Genomic DNA, 15,373 nt, shown 5'->3' with positions numbered 1-15,373 from the left:
AAGTTCCACAACTTTGTATGAATCAGGAAGCTAAAGAATATATCCGGAGGTTCATTAAAATTCGTAACCAGATATTATCACTTGAAGTATCATTATTGAAAGTGGTGTTTCCTGTTAGTATTAATGGATATTCGCTCTACGTCCATTTGTGAGCTCTTTCTATGTGGAGAATAAACATAATGCAAGGCGTAATGTTTACAGGGGACCGGAATGACAACCACTGTTCTGGTAGTCGATTCACATCTACCGTCGTACACATCCCCGGTGTAGCCTGCTTACGACGTTGAGATACATAGTTAGCTGGTCGTACCTCCCAAGCCCTCATATTGATACGATATGAGAGAGGTACGACCAGCTAACCATGTATCTCAACACGACAACAGCGCCTTAGACAGTTTACCCCTGGTGAAATATTTGATTGAATCTAGGTTTGAGAGGTAGTAATTTGGTTACCAACGAACGAATTCCAATTCTAACTTTTCCTTTATATGTTGCCCACTGGCGTAAACATGGGGTAGGTCTGTTTGTCAGTAATAGTCGAGGTGGACGCTGTGAAAATCATACGTATAATAACGTCAAAAGGGCAGCTCCCCTTCTTAGTTCGCAAACATAGGTTACATGCTGAGAATGCCAAATACCTCTCTTTTGTAATAGTGTTTTTGAAGGTCACACATCTGAGAGAATATTTCATAACATATTCTGGCGAAGATAACAGGTTTCTTAGTTTGTTTTTGCACAAGTGATGTCGAACGACGTCACCATCCACACGTGTGCCGATGTGGGTGATGGGGTATGTGTTTACGTACGAGTGTGTGTTTCTATATGTTTTGTGTTTTGTGTGTGTCATAAAAGGTTTTGTATAACCATAGACCCTACGTAGGGGTCTATGGTATAACACAACTCTAAACGTTCCACCAGAGACTTTATACATCTACATCTTTCGCTTCGTATGATACTCTCCGAATCACCCATAGTTCAATGTTTTCTTTCGCGTGTGAACAAAGTGTAATCATATACACGCCCCGGGTGTATTTTGTGTGTTGACTGATGGGTTTACTTTAGCGCCTAACAAGTCTTGTCCAATTCGTTCCTTGAAACATAAATGCTAATTATATCCTAATAAACTCGGAGAAGGTTACTATTCAATGATCATAATTAGATCGATAAGTATACAGAAACCCTTGGGGATACGCTACTTAATAAGGTTCAAACACAAACCGTGACACGAAGAACGCGAGCACAATACATCGATACCTCGTTACCCCGTGAACGTAATGGATCCGACTTGTTTGTGATATAAGAATTAAACTTTATCAGTTTCCCGCCATTTTGTGAGGAGTCTTTTAATAAAGATAGAAGTAACCGTTTGTATAGGTTATTTTTGTCTGCAGGGCATATGTATTGAAAATATCTAAGAATTTATATACGATTTTCAAAGTTTAATAAGTGTCTCTTTTACGGAATTAGAAGACTAAATTCCACGTATAATTATTAATCTTGAACGGCACTTGATCGTTGAGAACATTTTACATTACATCCCCCGGAATTCAAGGAAAGTGACCTTGTTGCTAGAACCGTTACCCTAACCCGAATCGCCCTGACGATGCACACCGATATTGATTGCGGTTATTTATTTATTTATTTATTTATCTATTCATTTAATTTTGACATTAGTCAGACAATATATGATAAAAAGTGGGACTTGGTAAAATTGGAAGATAGTGCCATGATAAGTGGCCATGGGTCAAAAGTTTCAATTGGAAAGTCTGAGTAAAAAACGACCTCAAGTTTATATTCAGAGTTTCAAGAAAAAAACAAATGTCAACCTTAGCTCACTAAATGTGAACTGGTCAACAAATGCAATGCTTCCCCAACACCTGTGATGAAGTTTCATAACACTACTTTTCGGACTGCGATTCATGCAACTACACTGATGGGTATTGAGTAACTGAGTATGACCAGGTTAAAGTGAATGTCAGGTTGACCAGCACAGGGGGTTGCATTTCTATCCTAATTACCAATTTGAGCACGCCCCGAAATCGTGTAATTATATATACTGCACATTATAAAACTTAACTAAGATTAAATATGTTCGTAAAGTTTCATTTCATTTCATTTCATTTCATTTCATTTTACAAGCCTCCATTATAACTAGTGAAATATATGGCATCATCAATGGTCGACTCCACTACTGATTAGATCCCTCTAACCATATGAATACATGAGTACGAAATTCTAATTAAAGAGTGCGACTTGTGCTCAGGCAGAAGTTCATATATCTTATTTTATTTATTCAATCGAAATGTTCAAGCTTCAAGTTTGACATCTGAGCCTTAAAGGCGTCACTGAGTGGCTTCCTTGTAGATATATTTCGGTGTTGAATTTCTCTACTTATCGAGCATAACCGTGAGATATGTTCAGACATTCGTTCAAATGTATGCCACTGGACATGTCGTGAATTTTGACAGTGTATACATTTTTACAGAATAATGATAGCAGTTCCTAATGAGTATCCAACATTTTCTTCGATGTTTTAAGAAACACACTGATGAGACGTATAGCCGTAAAAAATTTATGATCACAAGGTGGTACAAACAGGTTTACAAGTTAAAGTTACTGCTAAATTTTAGTATGTATTGAGTTACTCAATGTATTGAGTTACAAACACGGACTTAGTCAATGTTGTTTACATCGATTTTTTTAAACCATGATAAAATTGTTTTGTAAATTAAAAATCCCCCCCAAAAAATACCCAATCCTCTTCCATATGACCACTTTAAAGTAGAAGTATTCGTGCAACGTACACATAATACAGTTACTTTGAAACTTGGCTTACTTATCATAATTGTTTCCGTTTCAAGACGATCCGTGTCTTCCATCTTTAAGGAGGATAATGCTCTCCTCTCTTTGTGTGATATATTTTGGCATGAAATCGCAGAGCACAGCAGAGGATTATACTGATGCAAGTATTCGTTATGGTATGACGAGGATATGGAGGTATGGAAAGTCTTATGTTAGCACGTAAAGTATGTATCTATGATGACTTCTGATTTCTGTCCACTGAAAGACGAGATACGGTAGGAAAAACACAAATCATAGAATTAAGCTTATAGAGTTTACTAATGTGTAGTGAAACGTTTGTTATAGTTCAAATTTACTTTTTAGTTTGCAGATATCCATAGCTTCTTTCTGTACCACAAAGTGTGCATGGGCATCGTCAAATTGAACTTGACTGGGTCGCATGATATTTCCATTCGAACGAACACCGAGAAAATGACCCGGATGTTGGACAGACTCAAACGTGCAATAACCATTTTGGTTTTGTCGAACGTAAAATTCACTTTCTTTGCCGCCACGTCCCTGTAAAAGAAACAAGAAAAAAGAACATAAAAAACGTAATAATTTTATAATTCACTTATATCTAGCTTATTGCTTGTGAGTAGTTTAGTGGATTTCAATTGCAAGTAATGGATCGTGTTAGTTCATACTGCAGATACTAAACATATTGCAGAACTTTTATCCATCTCACTCAAGACCGTACGTTCATGATAAAATGACAATATATCGCCTACCACATTTACATGTATGTAACCTTATCTCTTAGAGTCGCTGAATAGAAGTGATTATAATCTCGCCATTGAATGAGATTGGCATATGGCGTACGTCATTACTAATTGTTTCCTATCTAATAATTCTTTCATAAAATTACAACAGATTATAAACGTCGTTTCACTGTGAAATGTGATACAACAACTATTCAATGCCATGAGCAGCTAGTGTAATATACACTGTGGATAAATATGTTTTTGAGAAATGAACTCGGTGTCGATTAAATATTAACCGTCAGTCCTAAGGTTTATAGTGATTGAAATATCAAAGTTTCAGTATTCTTCTACAGAACCGTGACTGTTGTATTTCCCGTATAAATGATGTCTGGTAAAATTCAAAATTCTATAAAACGGGGACAGAAACCGGATTAGCTAGATGCTCAATTACATGTCACTAAAATTACAACCAAGGTCATAGTTCATATACAGTCTACGTAACATTATTATTATTATTATTGATCCAACTCTATTTCCTTCCCGTTGACAACACTGCTCATCAGTGAGAGTTTGTGTGCTCATTTATAAGTTAGTAAAAATTCATGAGTCTAACTGCAACAGTGTCACCCAAAAGTGATTAATTAATTAATAAAATTTGCCAGACACAATATTAGAAATAGTTGCTGTTATACAAGACAACATGTTTAGTGACACTTCCACCAGGCGACAGAGTCACTAAGGAAATTAAAGACAGCAGAATCAATTATAATGTTGTTGTGTACACTGTACTTTCCACACAACTTTGATCTTGGTTGCATGTTCATACATGTAGTTGTAAAAAGAAAATGTTTACATCTGCACCTTTCTGATAAGGAAATGTAAGATTGTAATAAAACTTCACAAACAAGGTAATTTAGCTTTCATGTATAAGATATGGCCCAGATGTCCCATATATTAGCATTGTAGAATAAGCATAGGGTAACATAATGTAAGCTGTCATTATGGAATAGCTTTTCTATGACGAAAGACTTTATTTTGAAAATATTTAGTCTGATTTTATTATAATGACTATGATATGCATCAAATATTGCTTTATGCAATCTGTGTTTCAAATTTGTGTGAATTTGTAAATTCTCCTCTGCCTTGCCAGTGAAATGTATGATTCGACTCTTGGTGAATCATGGCAATTGTAACTAATTAAAGCACACAAATAGTGTTAAACAACTCATGGGTATATGCTATAAATGGCGAAAACCGTTATCAACTCATTTGCTGTAAATCGCTTGGTGGCGTTGTTTACACAAATCGATACTATTTTTTTTAGAGAGAATCCACCGGATACTCTGTCTGGTTAAAACAAATTATTTCATTTTCGGAGTTAGAAAGCTATGTGTTACACGTGAAAATGTTTTGCCCATGGTTCAGAGAATCATTTTCACAGCGGAATACAGTCACTGATACACGATACATTTGAAACGATTGTGGCCTTTCGATCAATCTTCTACGGAATTACATGCACTAGTGATTAGCATATAGGATTTTAATTTTGTGGAGATACCTTTGAATTGCAATTGCGAGAGCTAATTTTTTTGAATTGTTGAAAAAGTACTAAAATCGAGCAATGATGATGTGAATCGAAATAAAACCATATAACCGAATACATTCTTTTTTAATCAGCGTTTGATAATTTTTTGCTGGTTTGATTGATTAAATAAATGATATCGAATGTTTTAAGGTGAACACAATATATGGCTTTACATTCATAGAGACAACAAACAGCGAGAAATATAGATATTAATTTTTTTTTTTTTTAAACAGAAATAGTTCTACGCTTTAATCAATAGAAAATTACCTATAATTACCATGATTCAAGTTATACATAACGATCAACTGTGCACGGTGACGCCCCCCCCCCCCCCCCCCATGTTTTAAAATACATCCCTTTCCCGACTACAGGCTTGTCACGAGTGTAACCAATTTGCTGGAGGGTTTAAACGTGTGGAAGTAACGTCGAAGTACACACAGGGAGGTCAAAATGGCATATTCTTTTAACATGCGACATGCATTTCGACTAATAATACATGTCTATTCAAAGATATCTACCTTGCAGCAAAGTTGGTTCCAACATTGCAAAGCGTGCAGAATAGGCTGTTTTCAATTTGTGTCTTCTACCCAGTTTATGCTGTCTCTTCTCACATACAAATACACAGGGTTATAGAGGGAAAAAATCAATTTTAACCATGCTATACAGTCAGACATCTGACTGAAATATTATATTTTTCTTTTACTCCGACTCCGAAAGTGGTTCCACGTATTCCTAACTGGCCACGGGCAGTGCCATTGATCGATCGCGAGATCGCAAAACTTACGATTCTTCTACATTTTCATGAATAGCAAAAGAAAATCACGTTTTTGGGGTGTTTTTTTTTTTAAAGTTCAATGTATGTGTGACCTCTGCAGCACACGCACGTCTTGTCAGTAACCATAATTCAAAGGTGGTTTTCCTTCTCGATATTATGGATAGAAGTGATGGCGTCAAGTGTAAAGATAAAGAATCGTAAAGACACCTATACGTGTGGAAGTTAACGACTCTCCACACTATATTGTTGTATAGTATCAATCTCAATTAACGTACCTAGTACCCACTTCACTTGTAATGGTCCATCGCGACTCCTTTAATCTTGTTATCCGTGGCCTTAACATTTAAGTCTTTGAATGACGTATGCACCTTCGTCAAGTGCCGCGTTAGACTCTTGACCTTGATGTGTTGCAAATTAGTGAGTTTAATGACTCGTAAGTTAAAAAAAACGCTACATTCAGTATGCAATGAATTATCAGCTCAATCTGAGATTTTTTTATAAACAACTCAACGAGATTTCATGGACAATTTATTTTGTTACTACGAAATGCTTGGCTAGATCTAATAAATCCGAGTAATCTCCGTGATTTAAGAGCTGGTTCGTGTGAAACCGAACAATTAATCTGAGACTTTGTGCGTGACTGTGATGTCGTGAACGTGAAACAATTTCGCCTGCGTTTGAAGCCTAATTTGTTATCAGAATGAAAATCAAGTTCAGCGTTCTTGTACCTTCGTAGCTGAAAAATTACTCCTCTAAGACGAACACAATAATTATATCAGTCATCAAATAAATCGATCATACAATCATCAATCGATCACTCAAACAAACAAACGACTATAATAAATCAGTCAATCAATCAATCAATCACAACACCCAATAACTCACTCAACCAATGCATCGATCTACTCACTCACTCACACACACACTCACTTACTCTCTCTCTCTCTCTCTCTCTCTCTCTCTCTCTCTCTCTCTCTCACACACACACACACACACACGTACACACACACACACACACACACACACACACACACACACACACACACACACACACACACACACACACACACATTGACCGACCGGTCTGTTTGTCTAGATGTCTGTCTGTCTAGATGTCTGTCTAGATGTCTGTCTGTCTAGATCTGTATGTATGCCTGTCTGTCTGTCTGTCTAATGTATCTATCTGCGGATCGATTGATCTGTCCATAAATACATTGGGAATCACCTACAAGAAGCAAGTATGCTAAGAATCGTCTCTATAAAACTGTGTAGTTAATGTATGTCATTTACTATTGTATTTCTTAAGATTTTGCCAAAATTATCCATTTTTCTCTCATATAGCCACAGTGTTGATAGTACCCTGCCATGTCATTCCCATACTGTTTAATTGTCATACCGTGAAGACTTTGCCAAGCCCTTTGAGTTAGGTTCGAGCCCCGTTGATGATGCCGTTTGTTTCTGATGGCTAAAGTCCCTGGTGATGATTTGATCTACGATTGTGCCTCAGTCAACCCAGCTGTAAATAGGGAACCTGGTAGGATATAGGTGGCATTGTGAATGCTTGAATCCTATGCGCTTATATATAGGCTGCAATGGAATGTATGCTTCCCAGAGAGTTACGGGCCGTTGTGTCGCTATATATCCGTGCAAAGGGTAGTCATTATTGTAAAGCTCTTTGAGCACAGAATGGAAAGCGCTATATCATATAAACCAACATCATTGTGACCATTATCACTACATGTTATTGCCATATGGCGCCATTGCCGTCATCTTGTCATTTCCATAACAGTATGAACTTGCACACACACAGATAAGCAATTTAGAAGAAAGTGCTTTCTATATACCAGCAATAAAACGTATTTCCTAAAGAAAATGTCATCTTCGTCAGGATGCCCGTTAACTGTCCACTACTGTGACGTCAGAACGCATTTTCCATATAGTTGTCGTCGAAAAGGGATAACACAATAACAGCTGTCATGCGTCTTAGGGGCTTTTATTAGTGCAAAGTTGAAAAGAGAGCTGCAAATATGCCACTTGAATACACATGAAATCGTAAATATTTACTCTGCTTGACGTTTTGTGGTTTTCATAGATTTAGTACAACATGTACCCATTCAATCCCAAATTCCATCGTCTGTACAGTTGGAATCCATGGCGACTGTCTTTAACTGTACGCGATGTCTCTTACATGTAAAGATTTGCAAAGTACAAAACAGATGGAGGTGATATGTAAATCAATCGAGATGGGTACAAATACGCATACACAGAAACACACAAATTGGAAGGCACTCAAATGGGAGACGTGAGGAAGCCTGACACAAAGCCAGGCTGATTGGGAATCAAAGACGGCTGGGAAGACATCGGATTCAATAAGACATGTAACCAGAGAGGGGTAGAAACTTTAAGATATTGTGGGATATCGTTATGGATATCGTCCAAATACAACATTCGATAAGAAGTGAGAACGAGACACTGTGAATGTGGGAAGACAGCAACAGAGCAATCACACGTGAATATATATATCGTATACAGTGGTCTGTGATGTATAACACAGAAGTGTATTTATCTCACCAGTTTACGCACAGTCTGGCTATATTGCAAAATAATATAAGAAAGTGTTAAACCTGCCCTCTGCTTCCTAAAGGCATACTGAAATAATGTTACAGCATGGGCCTACATGTAATGTTTTAGGTATAAAACTACATTGGTAACGTTAACGTTAACGTTATTGACCCCCCCCCCCCACATACACACACACACACACACACACACACACACACACACACACACACACACAAATATATATATATATATAATAGCCCATTACGAGTGAAACAAATCGTCCCTATGTATTGCGATGGAGATATTGTGAGGATCTATATCCATGCAATAATTATCCGTATCAAGCCCCAATACACTTTGCTCAAATTGAGGTCAACTGTGATTTGCAGAAGTACTTTCTTTTCAGTAGCCTCATTTTCTCACCCATACTGTCTCCAAAGATGTCTTAATTTATGTATTTCGAACGTATTATACTTTTTACACTAAATGTTTTCGTCGAGTCTTGACTCAAATAACAAGACAGTGTTGCCTATACGGTCGGGGGATAGTTGACCTGTATTCAGGTGCTTGTAACCAATTCGTCATACATTTTGTACTTTGGTATTTCACAAGGCATAATATAAAACCTTTACGGTAGGCATACCTTGCCCAAATATGCATTGTTGCATGCTAATCGTAATCGGTATGTAATATTTATGGCCCGAATATGGTTTTAGCGGTTTTGAGTACCTCTGTAGAACGGCTTACGTTAGGGACGTCTGCCGTATAATATATGTTCTTTAAAAAATCCATACCCGTCGGTAAAGATTACATCAGGGAGAGAGAAAATTTCGTGTCAATTACATCAGTCACTGATCAAATCACGACATGTGCTGTAAAGGGAATATTGTCAAGTCGTTAGAAGATGAAATCAGCAGTATCGTAATCCAATGTTCACGGAAGAGTAGTTTTTCAGTGAATACAGCCCCGATGTACAGGAAAGCAGTGATAGTGTTCACTTGACTTCTAACGATTACAGTAAAGTGCATTCAATAAATGGATGGGTACGTAAACGACGTTATTCATAAAATCTCTGAAGCTCCCACTTTGGTTTGACAAAGACACGTTTGTTAATCTATTTATTTTCATCTCAATGAATGTTCTGATACGTGCCAATTGTTGACAAAAGATTTATTGTTATCCAATGCGTTATAATACTCTAACCTAGGCCTACATGTCTGCAGTCTTTAATATGGCAAAATGTTACACACACACACACACACACACACACACACACACACACACACACACGCACACACAAACACACACACGCGCACACACGCGCTCGCGCACGCACGCACGCACACACACACACACATACATACATACATACATACATACATACATACATACATACATACATACATACATACATACATACATACATACATACATACATACATACATACATACATACATACATACACACATACACACACGAGGTAATAATTTCATTATATGCAAATGCTAATCCTACTCTCGAGGTCACGTCAAACTCATACAAATGTATACAAATGTAGACCAGGGGCAATGCACGAATCTTCTTTAGCAATCGTACACATTAAACTGATGACTGAAATTATTCGTCAAGGCTAGTAAAAGCACAATGGCTGAAGGTACAAGACATATTGACTCGTTAACATGTTTATCTAGAGACTAGCTTCTGAAATAACTGACATATAAGTGACATTGTGCCTATCTGATGTAATTGGATACAATCACAAGTAAAAAAAACCTCACATAATGCCTAAGGCGTCTAGATAACAATTCTGTATAGGTATATCATTTGCATTTTCGTTGTTCATAATTGCAACTGTGCCTTTTTTTCTGATAGAAACCATGGTAATATGGTGGTTTTGACCTTTATCATTATACTCCTATACACGTCACGTAATATTCTAGCTTGTTCGACGGTATGAGATAAAAAAAAAACCTCGAAGGTCTTCTTTACTACGTCTACCTAATGGAAAAATGTCCTATGGATGCATAGTTTGTTTCCATACATCTTACTGTGACGTGGTAATGTTGTGAGAGTGAATTCAAATCAGAAATTAAATATTCAGAAAAGAGCAAAATGATGCTTTCAGGACCACTGATATTTGTTTAAATATTAAAACATGTTTTTTTGTAAAAATGCATTAAGAAGTAGATACATGTATGACATTGACGAGTACGATAATAAATTAAACCAGGGACGATATTCAATGAAATATCGATATAAATAGTTGTTGTTGTACTCATCCCATTGTGTAGTCGAGTATCTCAAATTTTACAAATCACTTTACAGGAAAACTTGGAATGTCTATTGTCTAAACATTACTATATGTAAATTACATGAAGGACGCTTAGGTCCTTCAATTCGAAACAATAGGGCGCCTTGAGGACAAATTGTTTCCCAGACACACTATCTTTTAAAATACTAAACATGTAGAGTCATGGCAATGCCATGATTAACTGAAGATCAACGATAGTACATCTTGCATTCGTAAATAAACAAGTCTTGGGAACACAGCAGACACTTTTCATAGGCAGTAATTGGAACACGTTCCGTCACTGAAATGGCATCGCCAAACTGATGAGACGTTAATTTGTTGAAGCATACGAGTTAGGGTCTAACCCTGCTGCGTAATGCAAGCTCACCACATGAACCGAGAATCAGATTGCAAGACATATAGTATACGTATCTATATATTTTTTGGTCAGAGTCTGAAAACTCGTTATGTTCAGTGCACTTTAATATATCTAATGGACTAACTTACTTTTCCCATTATTTTGCCATCCTTTATCATCAGAAATCTCTGAGAATGCGAAGTACTTTGTAACATTATCACTGTTGGATCAACAAATAACATCTTGAAGTGTCCTGAAAATGAAATTGGTTAACGACATAAGTATCACATATTAAACAGAAATGAACTTATTCTGAGTGTATGTAGTGATCCTTGTCAGACGTGTCAAATCATAATATGCAGAAAAAAGAACTTTAAAGTTTCAACTTTGTTATTTATAATACTACGAGATAATTTGAGATACATAAATACACTCAAACAAACAAACAAACAATCTCTCTCTTTCACACACACATACATACATGCATGCATGCATACATACATACATACATACATACATACATACATACATACATACACACTCACACACACACGCACGCACGCACGCACGCACGCACGCACGCACGCACACACACACACATACACACACACATACATACATACATACATACATACATATATACATACATACATACATACATACATACGGACTTACATACATACATACATACATACATACATACATACATACATACATACATACATACTAAACGTAAAACAGACCATTTATTGTACATCATTACTGTAAACCAATAAAGTAAATCCTACTGTACTCTACTCAAAATTCAAGTATTCGATTCTGAATGTTAGTAAGTACGGTACAAATGATATTAGTTAAGGTTAGAGGTGATTTCAGCGATCGGATAAGACGGCATTAACATTTCTTTTATTTAGTAATATGTAGAATACTCTAATCGTCTGGCGCCACAATATAATCGTATTATCATGTTTTATTGTCTTTGTCCTAAATACCATAATCTTAACGTGACGATAAAATGAGCATGTTGGTAACATTGCTGTTGAAGCACAAGAAGTCTATGTCTCATTTGATATGATTTTATTTATTTAAGTTATTTTATCAGGGACATGTTCATTAATATATTACCATTGATAATAGGCCTTTGCTTAACAATAAAATAAGCCAAGACTTTCGATTAAGTAGATACATTTTACAATTCTTTAATTGATTTTGACATTTACTTAGGCACTACGTAAGTGCACCATTAACTTATGGCATTTAATAGTTCATATCATTTTGTTTACTCATACTCGTACACTTACATTGCATAGAACTTAAAAAGTCTTTAATGGTACTAGGCATATTCCCCTATCTTAAACATAAGGTTTGTACATAGTTTTAACACTTTTATCTTAAGTTTTCACATTTGATTGCCTTTCCATATTTAGCTCTTCTATGAGCAATATTAGTAAGGGTTTTAACGATGACATTACTACATTACAAGTGTTCAAAAGAATGGAAATGTCCTCACACGAATGAGAGTCTCGTTTCAGTTCTGAGTGACCATGCTGTATTTTGTCAGAGGATTTCGGGACTTAATGTTTTAACATACCTGATAATCCAAAGACACTTCTTCCATACAATTCTGCTGTACCGTCCAACAAACGTATATATTTACCACTTGAACGAGACCACACCCGAACAACTACTGCGGGAATAACACGGTTTTCAATCATCACAGGTTTGTTTAGACTTGTGGTGTACAGAAAACGTAGGTCATCGAAGTCAAGTTGACACATTCTTCGGTATCCAAAATAAGCATTCGGTGGTTCGGCTAAATTCAAGGGTAAAATGAGTCTCTCATCGCTGTCGTCTATGTTATTTGATTCGCCGTCTTCAAAGTGTGACCGTTCTTGCATTGATTTTGTGTTTCCGTAATTTTGAATCATGCGGGATTTCAAAGGCAAACCATGACTGTAAAAGTCAGGCACACTGCGGACATTGTCACTATCGGAATAACCTGGTCTGATTATACACGTATATCCAGGTTGTTTTGTAGTCGTTTTTCTGCCTGACATTGTACTTGAAAGAAACGACCACAGATATAAGGTTGTCGCAGAGTCACCTGTACAATAGACAATCTCAGACCATCAAATCTCAAACACAGTGTACCTAAGGAGAATCAATGTTATCTTTTCTGTCACCGATGAACGGAGATGGAAGTGACTTCACAACAAACAAGGGTGTTTTACAATGTCAGGATCGAGGTCATGACACCACAAACCAAACGAGACTATCCATTCCTATGCACGCTGGTGTCCCTCAACTACAATGAATGACAAAACTGGGTGTGTCTTGACAATACATGTCCAACAGCCCAATGACCCAAAATTGATTGATATGTTAAACCGTGACACAATAGAGAGCAACGTTCTTGAAAGAAAGGCTTGTAAAGACGATAAGATTTATTAAAGGGACATTCACCCCATGGTGAATCATTTCAGAATCTCGATAAACACGACCAATTGGACGTTGTGTTCCTTGACCATTTGTGATTGTGTACTAAAAGCCAATGACACGGGTGATATCAGTGAAGCCATACGACGCTAAAAACAGTGTAGATACCCTATGGTCTTTCCCAGGCAGTTTGACTCATGCGACCATTTCACCTGTCAAATGAAGCTTGTCATCTGCAATATTAAAGCGGCGACATGGATTAGAAACCGTTGCTTATTTAGGATACATAATACGACGCCAAAAGTGTAGACACACTATGGTCTTTCCCAAGCAGTTTGACTCATGCGACCATTTCACCTGTCAAATGAAGTTTGTCATCTGCAACATTAAAGCGGCAATATGGATTAGAAACCGTTGTTTATTTCGGATACATAATCAACCTGAAAAAAGTCCGTGTTTGTAACTCATTAATGGCAAAAAAAATCTAAGAAATACTCTGCAAAAAAAGGGGGGGAGTTGTTATGGTACGTATAGGAAGGGATTTGTAAACGAACTTGTTTAACACGGTTACATTTGTAAACATATTAAGTAATCAAGCTATTTATTCACGTGTGGTTATGTTTTAATATATGCGGAAGTGACAGACATGTGTACTGCAAGATGCGACATAATGATACCCTGTGCTTAGACTGGGTACTAATAATTTCCTCTACACAATAAGGCCAAACTAAAACATTTGCTTGATTCCTGTAACCTGACCCAACATCATACCTTCCCACCCTATTTTGAATCGGGCATTATCGGAAAAACACAATTGTTTTCCTAATTGATTTTTAAAAATTGCTAATTATTAAGTTAAAAAAACGGACTTGGCCTGTGTTATTTCACGTTGTTCTTTTCAACCCTTCTACTTGAAAATTAATACTAAAATATCATTTTTGCATCATACATATAGACTTAAGTGATATTTTCTAGAGGGTACAAACCCGCTTGTAAGCCTACCTATATAGAACTACTAGGTGAATGTATGACGTGCAGTTTACCTCGTCAACAGACATTAACATGACGGCTTTAGAGTCATGTGATGCAGAACATTGAAGTAATTGAATTGAAATTATCCTATAATGTTCGCAAGATGAGAGCAAGAAATTACTTTTAACCTTTACAGTTAATATTTAGCATCACGCCACAGATTTTCCATCGTAAGCTTGTCTAGTACTTTTAGAAACGAATCTACACTGCTTTCTGACCACTAAAAGAAGGTATGATGTACTTTTAGATAATGAGCCCAAATGGCCACACTTAAACATCACAGTGTCTGCAATATGCAATGAAATTAGCTTGATTTTGATAATTTAACGTGGAAGTAAAGGTCAAGGTCAGAGATTATGTCTCAATAGAAAGCCTGCACCTGATAATATGGGGTTAGACATTTGAATGGACTATGTATTAAAGGTAGTGAGTTATACAATAAATAAATAAATAAATAAATAAATAAATAAATAAATACATAAATAAATAAATAAATAAATAAATAAATAAATAAATAAATAAATAAATAAATAAATAAATACAGATATGGCCTCTCAGCAGTTAAAACTGTATATGTCGTACAACAAAGTGCGTATGTGCCATATGATATGTCATCGATCTTTGTACCAGGTTTGAGTGAAATTTGATGTTGCATGTCAAGCAAATGATGTGTTACGGACGGACGGAGGGGACCCATTGTAACAGCCACATCCTTCGGGGCTGAACACTTCCTTCATAACAAAGATCATACTAAATCATACAGAAATCAAAATTGAAAATTCCGTAAAA

The 15,373-nt window shown here is 36.4% G+C and overlaps 1 protein-coding gene across 1 annotated transcript; it reads right to left on the bottom strand.

Moving 5' to 3' along the window:
- Positions 1 to 2,279: 2,279 nt before the first annotated feature.
- LOC144439011 (uncharacterized) lies at positions 2,280 to 13,414 on the bottom strand. Its single transcript, XM_078128250.1, has 3 exons — positions 12,708 to 13,414; positions 11,266 to 11,369; positions 2,280 to 3,360 (listed from the first exon to the last, which is right to left on the bottom strand). The coding sequence occupies exons 1-3, from the start codon at positions 13,171 to 13,173 to the stop codon at positions 3,142 to 3,144; spliced, it is 789 nt and encodes a 262-aa protein (XP_077984376.1). The 5' UTR covers positions 13,174 to 13,414; the 3' UTR covers positions 2,280 to 3,141.
- Between the last annotated feature and the right edge of the window lie 1,959 nt (positions 13,415 to 15,373).

The sequence above is a fragment of the Glandiceps talaboti genome, chromosome 8 (genome assembly GCF_964340395.1).
Source record: "Glandiceps talaboti chromosome 8, keGlaTala1.1, whole genome shotgun sequence".
Classification (NCBI taxonomy): domain Eukaryota; kingdom Metazoa; phylum Hemichordata; class Enteropneusta; family Spengelidae; genus Glandiceps; species Glandiceps talaboti.
Note: the sequence above shows the minus strand (reverse complement) of the source record. Positions and strands in the feature narration are given on the sequence as shown.